The 13,412-nt window shown below is 41.9% G+C and overlaps 1 protein-coding gene across 1 annotated transcript in view; it reads left to right on the top strand.

Moving 5' to 3' along the window:
- LOC105892919 (zinc finger protein 609) overlaps positions 1 to 13,412 on the top strand; it is a 70,370-nt gene that overhangs the window by 19,762 nt on the left and 37,196 nt on the right. The window contains exon 2 of the mRNA XM_012819238.3: positions 5,698 to 6,570. Coding sequence (XP_012674692.1) covers positions 5,821 to 6,570 — 750 coding nt within the window. The 5' untranslated portion in view covers positions 5,698 to 5,820. The remainder of the gene's footprint in view (positions 1 to 5,697; positions 6,571 to 13,412) is intronic.

The following is a 13,412-nucleotide window of genomic DNA, read 5'->3' as shown; positions in this document are numbered from 1 at the left end:
TGCAAAATATTGATCGCGACCTGTTTACAAATCTGGTTAAAAAAATAAAGGTGACCTGTTATTTATAGATATGAATTATTTCGCTCAGGTGGTGGGATGCGCCTTCATCACGCGTGCAATGCATGTTCGAATATGGTCTCAATAGTATGTTTCAAGTATAGGCTACAGCCGAAACCTCGTTCTGTTTTGATCAATAGTAATCGAGTTGATAAGCGTGTCTTCTTGTCTGAACAATACGCAACTGTGAGGTGCGCGAATGGACAGAGCGGCCAACTGCCAATCACTCAACTTGCGTATGGATCCTGACTTCATCAGTCGGCGGTGATTTTGAGCATAACATTCCATTTTCAGTATTCATGGCTTTCAATGTATTACAATATCTGCTATGTTGAGGACCTACACAGGTGTAGGCTATTATTTGATTTGTTTACCCGTTTGAACGAGTACCAGTAGACCGCGGGTCCTCGGGAGAGGCAGACAACCGCATTGGTTTATCAATGAAAGTTCAGCTCGTTCGGAGGAGAGCGGATATATTTGTGTTGCATCTCGAATTAATATTATCATTGTAAACTGTCGTTCCGCTGCGAGGGCCAGCCCGACGTGCACGAATACACCTGTACAAATGCAAATGAAATGTCCACTCAAAATGCTGACAAAAGTTTGATTTCCAACACAGCCTCCATCGGTGGGCCAATAGAAGTTAAACACACTATTAAACATATTTGTGGACAGTTTTAATAATAAAAACAAAAATAATGGTATGTAGGTTTGTATAATAAAAATGAATAGTAATAATAGATAAACTTGATTTTCATAATTTGTGTGTTCCATTTCTGACCACTGGTTAGTTCTAGATTCTATTGATATACATTTCAGTAGTTTGCATATATATGTAAAGAGGTAAACCTTAATAATCTTTGAACCATACATGATAGCACCATGGGGCTTGGACTATTGTCAATCTATTTGAATCAAGTGGAAGCAAAATGATTTCCTGAAGCATATCCTCATTATTTATGAAATGGTAAAATGTAAGCTACCAGGTGACATGGTAACACAGACTCCGCGCGCAGCGCGCACATTTTTTTTTGGAGCACCGAAGACCCATTTTGACCCAGGAAAAACCCTGCAATGTTTTTGGACTAACCCACAAGCCATACACTGAAATCCTACCTTTTGTTTTACATTTACTTTCAGTAACATAATGGTAGTGTGGTCACTTCCAAATCCTCAGAGTAAATTGATAAAACTCACTGGTAAGCCCTCACTTGTCGAATAAACACTTTGAATTTAGCGTAGCTTTAGCGCTGTGCTTATAGTTTGCACTCATAAAATTTGCAGATACCACGCACCAATACGACTTCATGGCGACATTATTTAAAACTCAGGACTGCGTTCAAAAGGTGTTCTGTCATTTTTTTTTTTGCTGCCGTATCAGATTTGCCTACTGTAAACAGCTGGTATTTTATAACATTTCCTTTTGCCCTATCAGACTTGCTGTGCTCCTTGGGTTGGAGAAATGTATAGAACACTGGCATAGACTAATTATTAAGTAGGCCTACTCGTATCGATACTCTGGATCGGCAAGTGCACAAATGTATGTAGTCGTACTCTGTCTGAAAAAAAGTGGTATCGGTGCATCCCTAGAAAGAACTATTCTACATGTGGGTTACTCATTCAAAAAGTGTTTCTCAGACGTTCATCTCTGCTCTTGAAACTGCTTAGCAGCTGTGTTTCAGCTGTTCACGACTACGTCATAATGAGTCATAAGCAAATTCCAACTGTGTCGTTTGGGCAACACGAGCGGTTTAAACCACTGGAATAAGACGTTTCAAATGGAACGTGATGTATTTTAGATGCTATGATCTTTACCCAATGTAGAAATCAAATAGTCCTTTGACATTGAAGCATCACTGACATTTACAAGATAAAAATAAATTACAAATGGGCGTACAAATGGAACGCAGTATCTTTTAGATTTTGGAGAGATAGGCCTATGTGTGCTTACTGGGTCGTTGTTGGTCAAGTTAAGAGGTTGTGTTTTCACCAATATCAGTTGGTTTGTTGGTTGGTTTTGTATGTTAGCTAGCCCAATTACACAAAAACTACTTGGCCGATTTTCATCAAATATGACTCGCAGGGCAGCTAAACAATTTTTGTTTCACTTTCGCCAACGTTGTGTGATATGGCATTTGCCCTTGGAGGTATGCACTCTACTGAGTGCCATTCTAGTTTTGAAACAAGTTATCATGGCGATACCAGTTAACTTTCTTGCATTGACTGGGAAACCACTATTCCAGTTACAAACATAGGATTCATGTTGAGCATACTAAATTATCATACACTACTGAATGAGATAGATAATAGTCATAGATAATGTCATCATCACAGTTCACAGCTGCATGAGGTATCATAGACAGCTAGTAAATCTGGGGTTTGTAGGGAGATGAATTTAAACATCCTTTTCCTGGAGAAAGGCTTTGTAGGGCCAACGATTTTCCGCGATGACAGAAAACGGACGGAATTCGCAGAATGTACCCTTTGAAACGGAATTGCAACTTTCAGACGGAAACAACATTTTGTGCATCAAAATCGCCCAAATTCCCCTGTATTTTGCCCTGTAAGTTAACAACGATCGCAAGGATGAACAAACATTAATTAAAGAACAAAACCACTGAAAAAAATGTCATGTCTGCGCTGAACTCCACTCCGGCCACGCCCCCCTGTTCAACGGTTGATGCACACACCTCCGCTACAGCCTGTCGCATTCACTCGCTCATCTTCCCGATCGCCGGCAAATAATGTTTTTTTTAGTCTTCTGTTCTGTTTATGGCTGGCATACAACAATCTTAGAACGTCGGTTCCCAAGTGGTTCAGGGGGTACGCGGGGAGAAAATCTGATTTGCGTTTTCAGAGTGAAAAAGCGCTTTACATTTTCAAACTGAGCTATAAATAGACATGACATTAAATAGTCTGAATAGCCAAGTCGCATTGCCAAAAATACTCATGTATACCCATATTCAGCAAAATAATTACACTGCCAAAAATAGTTACAGGTCCAGGGCCAACGATTTTCCGCGATAACGGAAAACGGACGGAATTTGCGAAATGTACCCTTTGAAATGGAATTGCAACTTTCAGACGGAAACATAATTTTGTGCATCAAAATCGCCCAAATGACCCTGTATTTTGCCCTGCAAGGCTGTATTTCTTTCAAATAAACACAACAACGATCGCAACGATGAACAAACATTAATTAAAAAAACAAAACAACTGAGAAAATGTCACGTCTGTGCTAAACTCTGGTCCGGCCGCACACCCCTGTTCAATGGTTGACACACACACACCTCCGCTACTACAGCCTGTCACATTTATTCGCTCATCTTCCCAATCGCCTGCAAATCATTTTTTTTTTAGTGTTCTGTTGATGGCTGGCAAACAACAATCTTAGAAGGTCTGGGTCACTTGTGGCACATATTATTCACTAATTTTAAGCCATCAATCTACCTCAGGGTGAACAAATTTAGCGGAAATTAAATAAAACGGAATTCACCAAAATGTGAAACGGAAAATCCATTTTTTTTAAACGGAAAATCATTGGTCCTAGCTTTGGCACCCTCCTGCCCAGTTCTACAGTATCTTCTAACTCTCCCCACAACAGGATTGATCTGGTAGTCTAGTTTAGAATGAGCTTAGCAGGTCTACACCACAATTTGTATACCTATGCAAGATCTCTTTCATCCAAAGGTCCCTCACATGAATCGAATCACTGCTTGGACAGTTGTGCGTTTTAGTATAACATGGATGCCAGTATAATATAATTTCAGTAATTTCTATAAACTCAACAAAACTCATAACATAAACAGTTGGAATCATTAGTGTAAGTGACATATGGAACAAGGCATTGTGTTACTACTGACTGATCTCGTTAAGTTGGTGAGCTAGCTAGCATAGTTTATGTTAAATGTTAAGTCATGTTACTTTAAAATATGAGCTGTAATGTTTTCTATTTTGAAAAAACAGTTTCTCTTTATGAATGAATTGTTAGTGACAAACATACAGTGTAGCAAATAATAACCAATTATTCACAATGATCCTGTGCACATTCCAAATCTGCCCTAACTTCGCAATGTTAAACTAGAGCCCGTCTGCTGAAATTCTCTGCTTAAACATTACGTTGTTAGTCGTGATAGTGTTGCTGCCGAGTGCACACGTTTAGAGAACACTGGAGAGAGGGATACTTTCTAAATTGCAACTTTTGAGGTTGTTGGTGTTGCCATTGCTATTGATCGCACCAGGAAAGTAATGTAGCTTACATGTCTGAGCATTTGGAGTCATTCCAAGTAATTTTGTCATCCTGTAATCATCAATGATGTTAAGATTTTTGCTACATTGGAGCTAACCAAAGCTAACTACTCAGTGGAAATTAGGGGGGGGGGGGGGGGCAGGACAAAAGTTGGTCAGGGCGCTAGGGATAGACAGTGACGATACCAGCACCTTTCTTAAAAGTTCAGAGATGTTCAAGTAGAAGTGCTGGGTGCACAAAAAGGCGGAGTGGCCTGAAAAAAGACTTTGGGTACAGTGCCTTTTCGCTAGGCGGTCGCATATGCTCTCTCCTCATTGGGGACAAAAAAGGACTGCTGGTGCTCACAAAAAAAAATACTTTATATGGACACTCAGCTGCTACTGTATAGCCTAATTGGGCTGTATGTCTTTAACGGTGCAAACCCATGACAGCGACGCGATACGCTTCCATCGCTTTGAGTGGGCGTGTTGTAGCGTGTGGAAATAGCATAACAGACTGGACTAGTGAGCTAGTTAGCAATCTGATTGGCCTCTGCCGGGAAAAATCGCTCCTCATTTGCATAGGATTCAACTTTTTCCAACTTTTATCGGTCGCGTCGCCCAAAACGGTGATCTACGTCACAATGGATTGGCTCCCGTTGAAATGCATGGGATTTACAATATCGCGTCGCTCGTAGCGGTGTCATGGGTTTGCACCGTTAGTTATCAACAACTTGTTTTGTCTGCTATGTTAAACTGGGTTTTGTGTACTGGGTATGTGTAGCTGATGGTGAAATTGTCATGTTGTTGCTTGTGATGAAAATATTCCTTTTAGAACTGACCTACTACATAGCCTAGCAAGTAGAAAAACGTGTCTGACTTAGCTTGGTGTCACAGTTATGATTCATTTTTGTGGCACAGACAGATAAGCTGAGATGCCAAAGCAAGCTTCCTCCTTACATGCCATTATGTCTCCAATGGTCTTATTGTTGAATTCTTTGCTGTGAGATGAACACTTCATCATTGACCTGTCTACTGAAAAAGCACTTTAGGAACGTTACTTCATTTGGGGCACATTGTGCAAATATTATGGGAGCTCTGTCTTTGGTATTTTGATACACTTTATGGTAAACATGTATTATTGAACATGATGGAAATGACAACATAGCAAATCTGCTGTGTTTTATGCAGTGTTTTCTAGATCCTTCTAGCCAATTATTTAGGTTTGTTTTAGAATTAGGCTACTATCCCAAAGTATACATTTGTCGAGTATACTGAAGTAATTTAAATGGTAGTTTGTTATTTTTGATGGGCTATTTTCATGGGTCTTGATCTGTGTACTAAAAGGATGTTTGTGATTGTTGACCTCCATTACTCATCATAACAATTTTTTTCCTCTCTCACATCCCGTAGGGCAAGATGTGGGTATCTGGGAAGTTGATATCAGTACCTTGAGGCGGCTGAAACCCCTTTCCCACATCCAACGGTCTGAGGACTCAGACCTCAGTGTGATTTTCCTGGGCTGGTGGCACTAAAATGTCCCTAAGTGGTGGCACTGCAGGCGGGAAAGGTGTGGACTCGAATGCGGTGGACACTTATGATAGCGGTGATGAGTGGGATATCGGCGTTGGAAATCTAATTATTGACCTCGACGCTGACTTAGAGAAGGACAAACTTGAGATGTCTGGCACCAAGGAGGGCGGCATGGCGGCGCCCCCCAGTGCCGTTGCAGCTTTGCCAGACAACATCAAATTTGTGAGCCCAGTGCCTGCCCCTCAGGGAAAGGAAAGTAAATCGAAATCAAAACGCAGCAAGAACTCTAAAGACAATAGCAAGACTCCTACTGGAGATGGAGCCAAGAAAGAGTCCCAGAGCCGACCTCAAGCAGAGGCTACTGGCACCACAGCAAGTGCAGTAGGCACTGGAAATTCCACGCCCATCAAGGGTGTCGAGAAGGGTGCGAAAGCTTCACGAAGCGTACCCAACACCAAGAAGGATAAGGACGGATCAAGTGGGAAAAGCAAGAAGGAAAAGGAGGTTCTGGGAGGCCCCGTGGCAGTGGTTGCCATTGAGAGGGAAGTGGCAGCTCAAGCTCAAGCACTTGGAGGTACCCGTAATGCGTCCTTTGAGAACACTCAGAGTGCAGCAGACTCAACTGAGGCTGAAGAACATGGGAATAACACCTTGGAGCCTGTAGGGATTTTACCCCCACTGGCTATTAAAACTGAGCCAGAGGAACTGGACAATAGTGACTGCAGAGCTCTTAAGAAGGTGAAAAATGAAAAGGTAAGACCTTTTTTTTGCATTGTTTGGTGGCTTTGGATAATGAGGGGGGCGAACTTGACTATAAAGGTAGCCTAGCTGAGAATAACTAAGAATAGGCTGTTTGAATTTTTACAGCACCTTTTAACTGACTATTTAAAAATGACAAGTATTCCAATCAGAGTTGTGCTACAGCCCATCTTTTTTTCCTTTATGGAAATGGTTGAATTAAAGGAGTCTAGAATGAATGCTGTTTTGACAGTCACAGCGTTTCCTCCTAATGGTCCCAACATAGCTATGTGGTGGGGGAAGGGTTTGGCTTGCCTGAACTGCTTTCCCTACTGTCACGGTAGACTGGGGGGTTGGGCTGGAAGGAGGTTGTTAGATTGCCTTTAACCCATAGCTCCCTGGGACGGGAAGCTTTTTATGTCTCCCTGGATAGCTGGGATGGGGGAAGGAAATCCCAACAAAGAGTTCAGAACTCTCAGCCAGATCTGGATTTTTTTCTGCTTGTAAATTTTATGTTTGTTTTTAAATGATAGCAAGGACGCCTAATATTTGTTTCTCCTTAAACATTTTGCTGTAAAGTCCATGTATATTCAGTAGTTTTTTTTTTATTAATTAATTCATTTATTTTTCATTCACTTCACCTGTTCTGTTTTTGGGAAATTGGCCAACTATTCTGTCCAAAGTGGCTTTTTTTTCTCTTTCTTTCTCCCTCCACTGTTTATTAGCGATCATAATTTAGATTTTAATCATACGCACCCTCATTATGATGGTTATCAGTGAATCATAAAACGCATAAATAAAAAAAAAAAAAAACATGTTCTGCTACCCAAGATTTTATTAACAGTGGGTGCTTGAACAACTGAGGGAAACAGATATGAGTAGTTTTGCTTTTTTGAGCGCCTGTAAATAGACCTGGTCTTAGTGGTGAAAGGGTGTGGAATGTGGAGCCATTTCTCATGAGAGAGGCGTAGTTGTTTTCTCGCCTGCGATTTGACTGGCAGGTAGGCTAACCCCATTAACAGGTTTTTTTAAAGTGTTAAGGAGAGTATCTATGACGGGGGTAAGAGGCAAACGGTGCTGTTCAATACTGCATGGTATGGGTTCACCGCATAGCTTTTGTATGTGACCACACACATGGTGGAGACCAGCAGAGCTCTGTATTTCTTCCTCCCTCCTAAGAGGCCATGCAGACGGACTCTAGTTTGTCTGAACCCGGTGAACCCCGAGTCCGGATAGCCCTATCGTGCAGACGAACGCACTGTATCCGCACACTGTATCCGCACTCCCTCGAATCGGGGGTCCAAAGTGAGTAACCTCCGAATCCGATTGCTGTTGGTGTTCGTCTGCACGCTATCCGCATACCTAATCGGATTGCCCCACGTGATTGCATCATTAGACCAGCCAGAACAACGGACACAACTGGCATTATTTATATAACGGAATGGGTTGCCATGGCGCAGTGAGTTTGGCAGTCAGTTATAACAGCTCTCCAGTTTAAAAAAAAATTCTTCCTATTACCTTGCTCCTTTTCCACGTGAATTTCCCTAACGGGATTAATACAAATGTATCTATCTATCTGTTGTTAGGAAAGGGATGACATTAACAAGCCACACTTTAATCTATCACTGTTTAATCTATTTGCATCAGACCATTTTTCAAAAACCAGTTTTTAAAAGTGTCAGCAATAGCCTATATGAGCAAATCTGACGTGAAAAGATTTTTTATTATAGACGGAAGGAAGTTTCAAAACAGATGAATGCTACGTTAGCTTTAGTCCTGTCAGACAACGATAGTGATAGCTACTAGCTAGCGTTAACGTTATTTCAGAGGTAGCCTACAGTACGTGAAGGACAAAGCCCTCAACAATAGCCTACATTTGTTCTTAGTAATAAAACCATGAAATTGGAAGCAATTGTAAACCATGAAACATCCAGGATCCACAGCACTTGCATTGTGGTCTCTCGTGCTCAAGCTCAGCATCTCCATAAAGCACAGGCATTTAAACAACTCAGACATGTCATGTTGCACTGTTCTAAACTCTTTATTATCAATAACAAATACAATTATTTTTCACTTAACCTACAGTCTGCTCTTACCACTGATTTTATAAACCACCATAATGTGTTACTGTGCAGATCAAATGTAGGCTATGCGGCTAAGCTAAACTTTGCTAGTTGGAGCTCAACTACTGTCATATGTTATTTTGATAGCATGCTCCTGTCTTCTTCTCCGTTTTCTTCAGTTGTCTGTAGCACCAAAGCGCCACCAACAGGCGTGGGGGATGTACTACAGCTGAGTCAATCGGATTCGCTGGGTTCATGTGCACGCGATGTAAAAAGTGGGTAGGTGTGAAATAGGTGTGAAAAATGAACCCGGTTTCAGGCAAACTAGAGTCCGTCTACATGGGGTCTAAGCCTCAAATATCTTTGCTGGAATGTTAAGTTACTAAATCCTGCTAGGAAGCCATTCCGCTCAGATATGTTGCCATTCCCCTCAGCAGTACTACTAGGCTAATTATACTCTGTATAATGTTCTAAAATCTAGATCCGTACTTAATTTGGAGAATAAGATTAAGTTGGTTTGTAATGTTTTTTGTACAACTGATGTTTTAAGTGGCTCCTCATTTGCCATGCTGTAGTGTTTCTGTGGACAGGCAGATGTTTCATGAGCAGCCACCCATTACATGACACGTACCATGTATCTGAAAAATCCTGAATGCCTTGTACATGTTGGCCAGTTCAATACCCTTGATATACATGCAAGTTGACTGCCAGTTCTGGTATTGTTCAGCCTTGTTCAACCAGGTACTGTAGTGCTTTATTCAAAGGGGTTCTGTTTTCAAAGCACCAGCGTGCAACTTGAGAGCCTGAGCTCTTGGTCTGCTTTGTGTCTGTGTACTTGTTCAGTTCTTGTTGGTTGGATTGTATGAGGAAGGAATCAAGGCACGGTTTGGCTTTGTCAGTCCCAAGGCTGCGGTGTTGTATATGAGGTTCTCTCAGCTTGCTCTCTCATTGAGCTGTGTGTTCTCCAGTAAAATCGTGCAGCATTAATTGTTTAGCACATGTCTGCCATTAGCCCCCTGTCTCCAAAACATGAAGGGAAAAGCCATTTGGAACAGAAGGCAGATGATGGGAAGTGGGTTTTTGAGAAGAAAACAAAACCAAAAAAAATTAAATTGTTTACAAAATGTAGAGGTCACACTTCATTCACTTCAAAATCATCTTTCCTCTTCAATTTCATAGTTGATAATTCGATCAGCCCCTCTCCGAGCTCCTTCGTGTTTCTCTCCTCTCAGCCCACACAATAGGCTTGCCAGTTTATTGATTTGGTTATCACGGTGACAAGGTCTGTGGGGTGTTTTTACGCATGGTGCACTGAGAAATTTGTGCTCTTGCTGCTCCGGTTCTTGAGAGAGGATTTCGATCGTACAGGAAGATCGCCAAAGCAAACAACTCATCTGAATTCTTTTTTTTCTTTCCCAGAGCACTCTTGTGCTTACTTTGGTTACCTTGAGAGGGTACTTAACCCCGTGTAAAGCTTTAATGAAAAGATTTGACAGTTGGGAGGTTTTTCATAGACACCACCATGTAAGGACCGATTTGGTTTTAGTTTTCATGGAAAAGGCGTTCATCTATGCCCAGCCCAAACTCCAATATGAATCATTGTTGCCTCTGTCAATATGCAGCGGATCAAGGTTACAAAGCAAACATTTGTCTTCATATTGGATTAGACCGTATTTTCTTTGACAGATTTGGGTTATTGATTTGTCACGTCAAGTGCCAGTGAGGATAAACATTGATCGCACATGTGCAAATCATTCCAAGTCCAGTTCCAAATATTTGTACAAAGTGCGCTATATTTAATGTTATGAAGTCTAACTAAAAATAGATGAAATGGATAATGGTAGAACTGTAGTCATTTCATAGTAAAGTACAAGTAGTCATAGTCATAGTAGTTGCTGCCGTTTCACCGTTGCTGCCGTTTCACCGTTTCCACAATTACAAAATATACTTACACATATTTTACCAATCAGTATTTACATTTATGCTCTAGTATATTTCCAAAAGCAATGTATTTTATTTGTCTGCTAACATTTAAAAGTGAATTAATTAAATTCTGAAAAATACTACTTTCTAGTATTTAAACCCCTGTGCTTTTAAGTTCCAGTTTCGTGTTAAATGACAAATGATACAGAGGTGCCACTTATTTGACTGTAGCTAATCATAATTAGGCACTACCTATGAGTGGTTAAAGTAGAGCTCTCCTGGATGTGAAAAATCACTCTGTCTAAGGGTCATCAGCCAGGTTGTAAAATAACGATTAAAGAGACAATGTGATACAAATACTTAGGTGAGGAAAAGACTTCAAGAACCAAGTGTTTCCAAGTGTTTTGATGTCCACTTGAGCACCATTTGATTCATAAGAAGAAAGTGGAAGTTGCATCAGTCTTCTGACTAAGTGTTCTGACTAATCATAGTCCCTGGAAAGGATAATAAATGGTCATGGACACATTTTTGGAAAGACGGATGCAACCGAGTTAACTCCCAGGATACCTCATCCAATGCTCTCACTGCTGCACCCTCTAAGAAGAGTGTAATTCAGTGAAGATTCATCACCCATAGCCAGTTTTGTACTGCAGACCTGAGAATGTCAAAGGGCCCCGCAGCTCTTGCCTATTTTATGTGTCTCCGGGTGTTCAGTGTCACCACATTGTTGCCATGTATAAAGGGAATGAGAGAACACCGACTCCATCCCCAGCAGCCCTATTCAGAGAATGGCTACAGGGATGCAGATTACAGCTTAGATCTCTAAACCAGATTCCCCATCCCCCCACTCACATGGCAGAGCGCGGTCGGGGAGGAGCAGCCCCAGACTGCCTGACTGAGGCCATTGAATGGGGCATGCTGTGAGACTTCCAAGTCACCATGTTCCTGGAACGTTTGGCCGTGGGCCTGTGACTGGCTGCATTTTTTAATATCGGTTTTCTATCCTCATCTGGCCCATGCACCCATCTGAAGAGAGTGTGTGGCGTATTATTTACCTACTGCGTGCTGTCTCTGATTTGTGAGATCTTCCTCTCCGCTGAGAACGGAGTGCTTTTCAAGTTATTTTTTCCTCTTCAGAGGACGGGGAATTACCAGGAGTGCTCAAGTTCAGTAGCCTAATATAGATCAGATGAAGCAGTTTGATCATTTTGCTTATGAATAAAGCATCAGAATGACAAGGAAGTAATTTGGATCTGAGTCCATTCCATTCGGAAATGCATTACAGAAGGTTCAGAATTGATAACAGTGTATTGTTTTCAAAGAAATGCCTTTTAAGTTTTTGTAGTACTGGTTTGTGTTTTTTTTTTTTAAATGGGGTGGGTGGAATAGCCATTTTACCAAGTGTGCATTATATGTATTGGTGGTTTTATGCCTTATTTGTTTAATAGTCCCTGAAGTGAAACGAGGAAACATGGCTCAGAACACCTAGGAAACGCACTGTGCCCTGATAATACTAACTCTGCATTTGTATTGTTTTCAAGGCAGAAAATTTGCTTTACCTAGGTTTTCCAAACACATAATCGTATGAAATGGTATATATACGGTTCAAACTTCAATACCTCATAAACATAGAGCTGGTAGGAGGGGAAAAATGTACAAGGTCGCAGAACATCTTGGCTCGGCATGTTAAAGTGATTGCAGAGCAGGGAAACAAAGCCCTTTCATGCCTGGTTTCTCCCCTCCCCTCTGCTGTCTCTAGATCCTTGCCTGTGTTTGTGAGAGGGAGAGAGAGAGCAAGAGGGGGGAAAGGGAGGGAGGGAGGCAGGAGGGGAGAGCGAGAGCGAGAGAGTGTTTGTCTGGCTCAGCATGCAGCAGGCAGGGAACATGGGGGAAGGGAAGAGAGTGGCGAGCCTGCACTGCTAATTCGGCTCATGAAAGACTTGAGCAGTGAGAGCAGCTGTCTTCCATTGTCAGCCAGCAAATTTCCAACGTGCCTCGTTCCGCCTCTCGATGCGTGAGTAGAAAGAAAGCTAGAGGGCAAAACGGAGGGGAATGAACAAACATAAGATGGATTGATGAGCAAAATGTGGGGGCCAAGATTTTGTGAATGCCTTAAGTTGGTGCAGTCTCTCTCTATCTTTTTCTATCCCTATCCCTCTCTCTCTCTCCCTCTCTCTCTCTCTCTGTGCCTCTCCCACTCTCTAAACGCGAGCAGGATGAATGTGGAGTCGGGCAGGCTTCTAATAATAAACCATGAGTCTCTTCTGGCTAAGCTATGTGGGGAAGACTGCCTCACTGTAGGAGGAGAAGAGGGCACTTCAGGGGTAGGGAGAGGGAAAGGACTGACTGGGGGTAGCTAAATGAAGGAGGAAGGAGGGAGGCAAGACAGCAGTATGAATGGATGAAGTCTTTAACCTCCTACACACTGAATAGTTTTGTCACGGCTCCCACAGCTGCATTGAGCTGGTGGAAAGGAAGAAAGAGTAGAGGGAGGAGGAGAAGGGAGCTTGGCTGAAAGAGTGTTTCCATTAATGGAGCAGTGGCTCCAGAGTTGTTGGATCCTTGAGGCATGTGGTGTGATTACCAGAACAAAACCCCTTGCAGTATAGGGAGGGGCCGACAACATGGCTTCTTCCTCCTCGAATGTCTGCTATTTATGGAAACTTACATTATTTGTGTGTGTGTGTGTGTGTGTGTGTTCCCTTGCTTGATTTGGCTACATCCCCAGGCCCTCAGAAGTGTAGCCAAAGTGAATGAAAGAAAAATGTGTCATTGAAAAGGCGCTGTGTGAAATTAGGATAGGATATTTCCAGTTTAGACTATCCATGATTAAGTGTGAGGTTTTAAGATGTTAAACTTGATTACATCTCT

Source organism: Clupea harengus, chromosome 6, assembly GCF_900700415.2.
Source record: "Clupea harengus chromosome 6, Ch_v2.0.2, whole genome shotgun sequence".
Classification (NCBI taxonomy): Eukaryota; Metazoa; Chordata; class Actinopteri; order Clupeiformes; family Clupeidae; genus Clupea; species Clupea harengus.
This window is presented reverse-complemented; position numbering and strand designations above follow the sequence as displayed.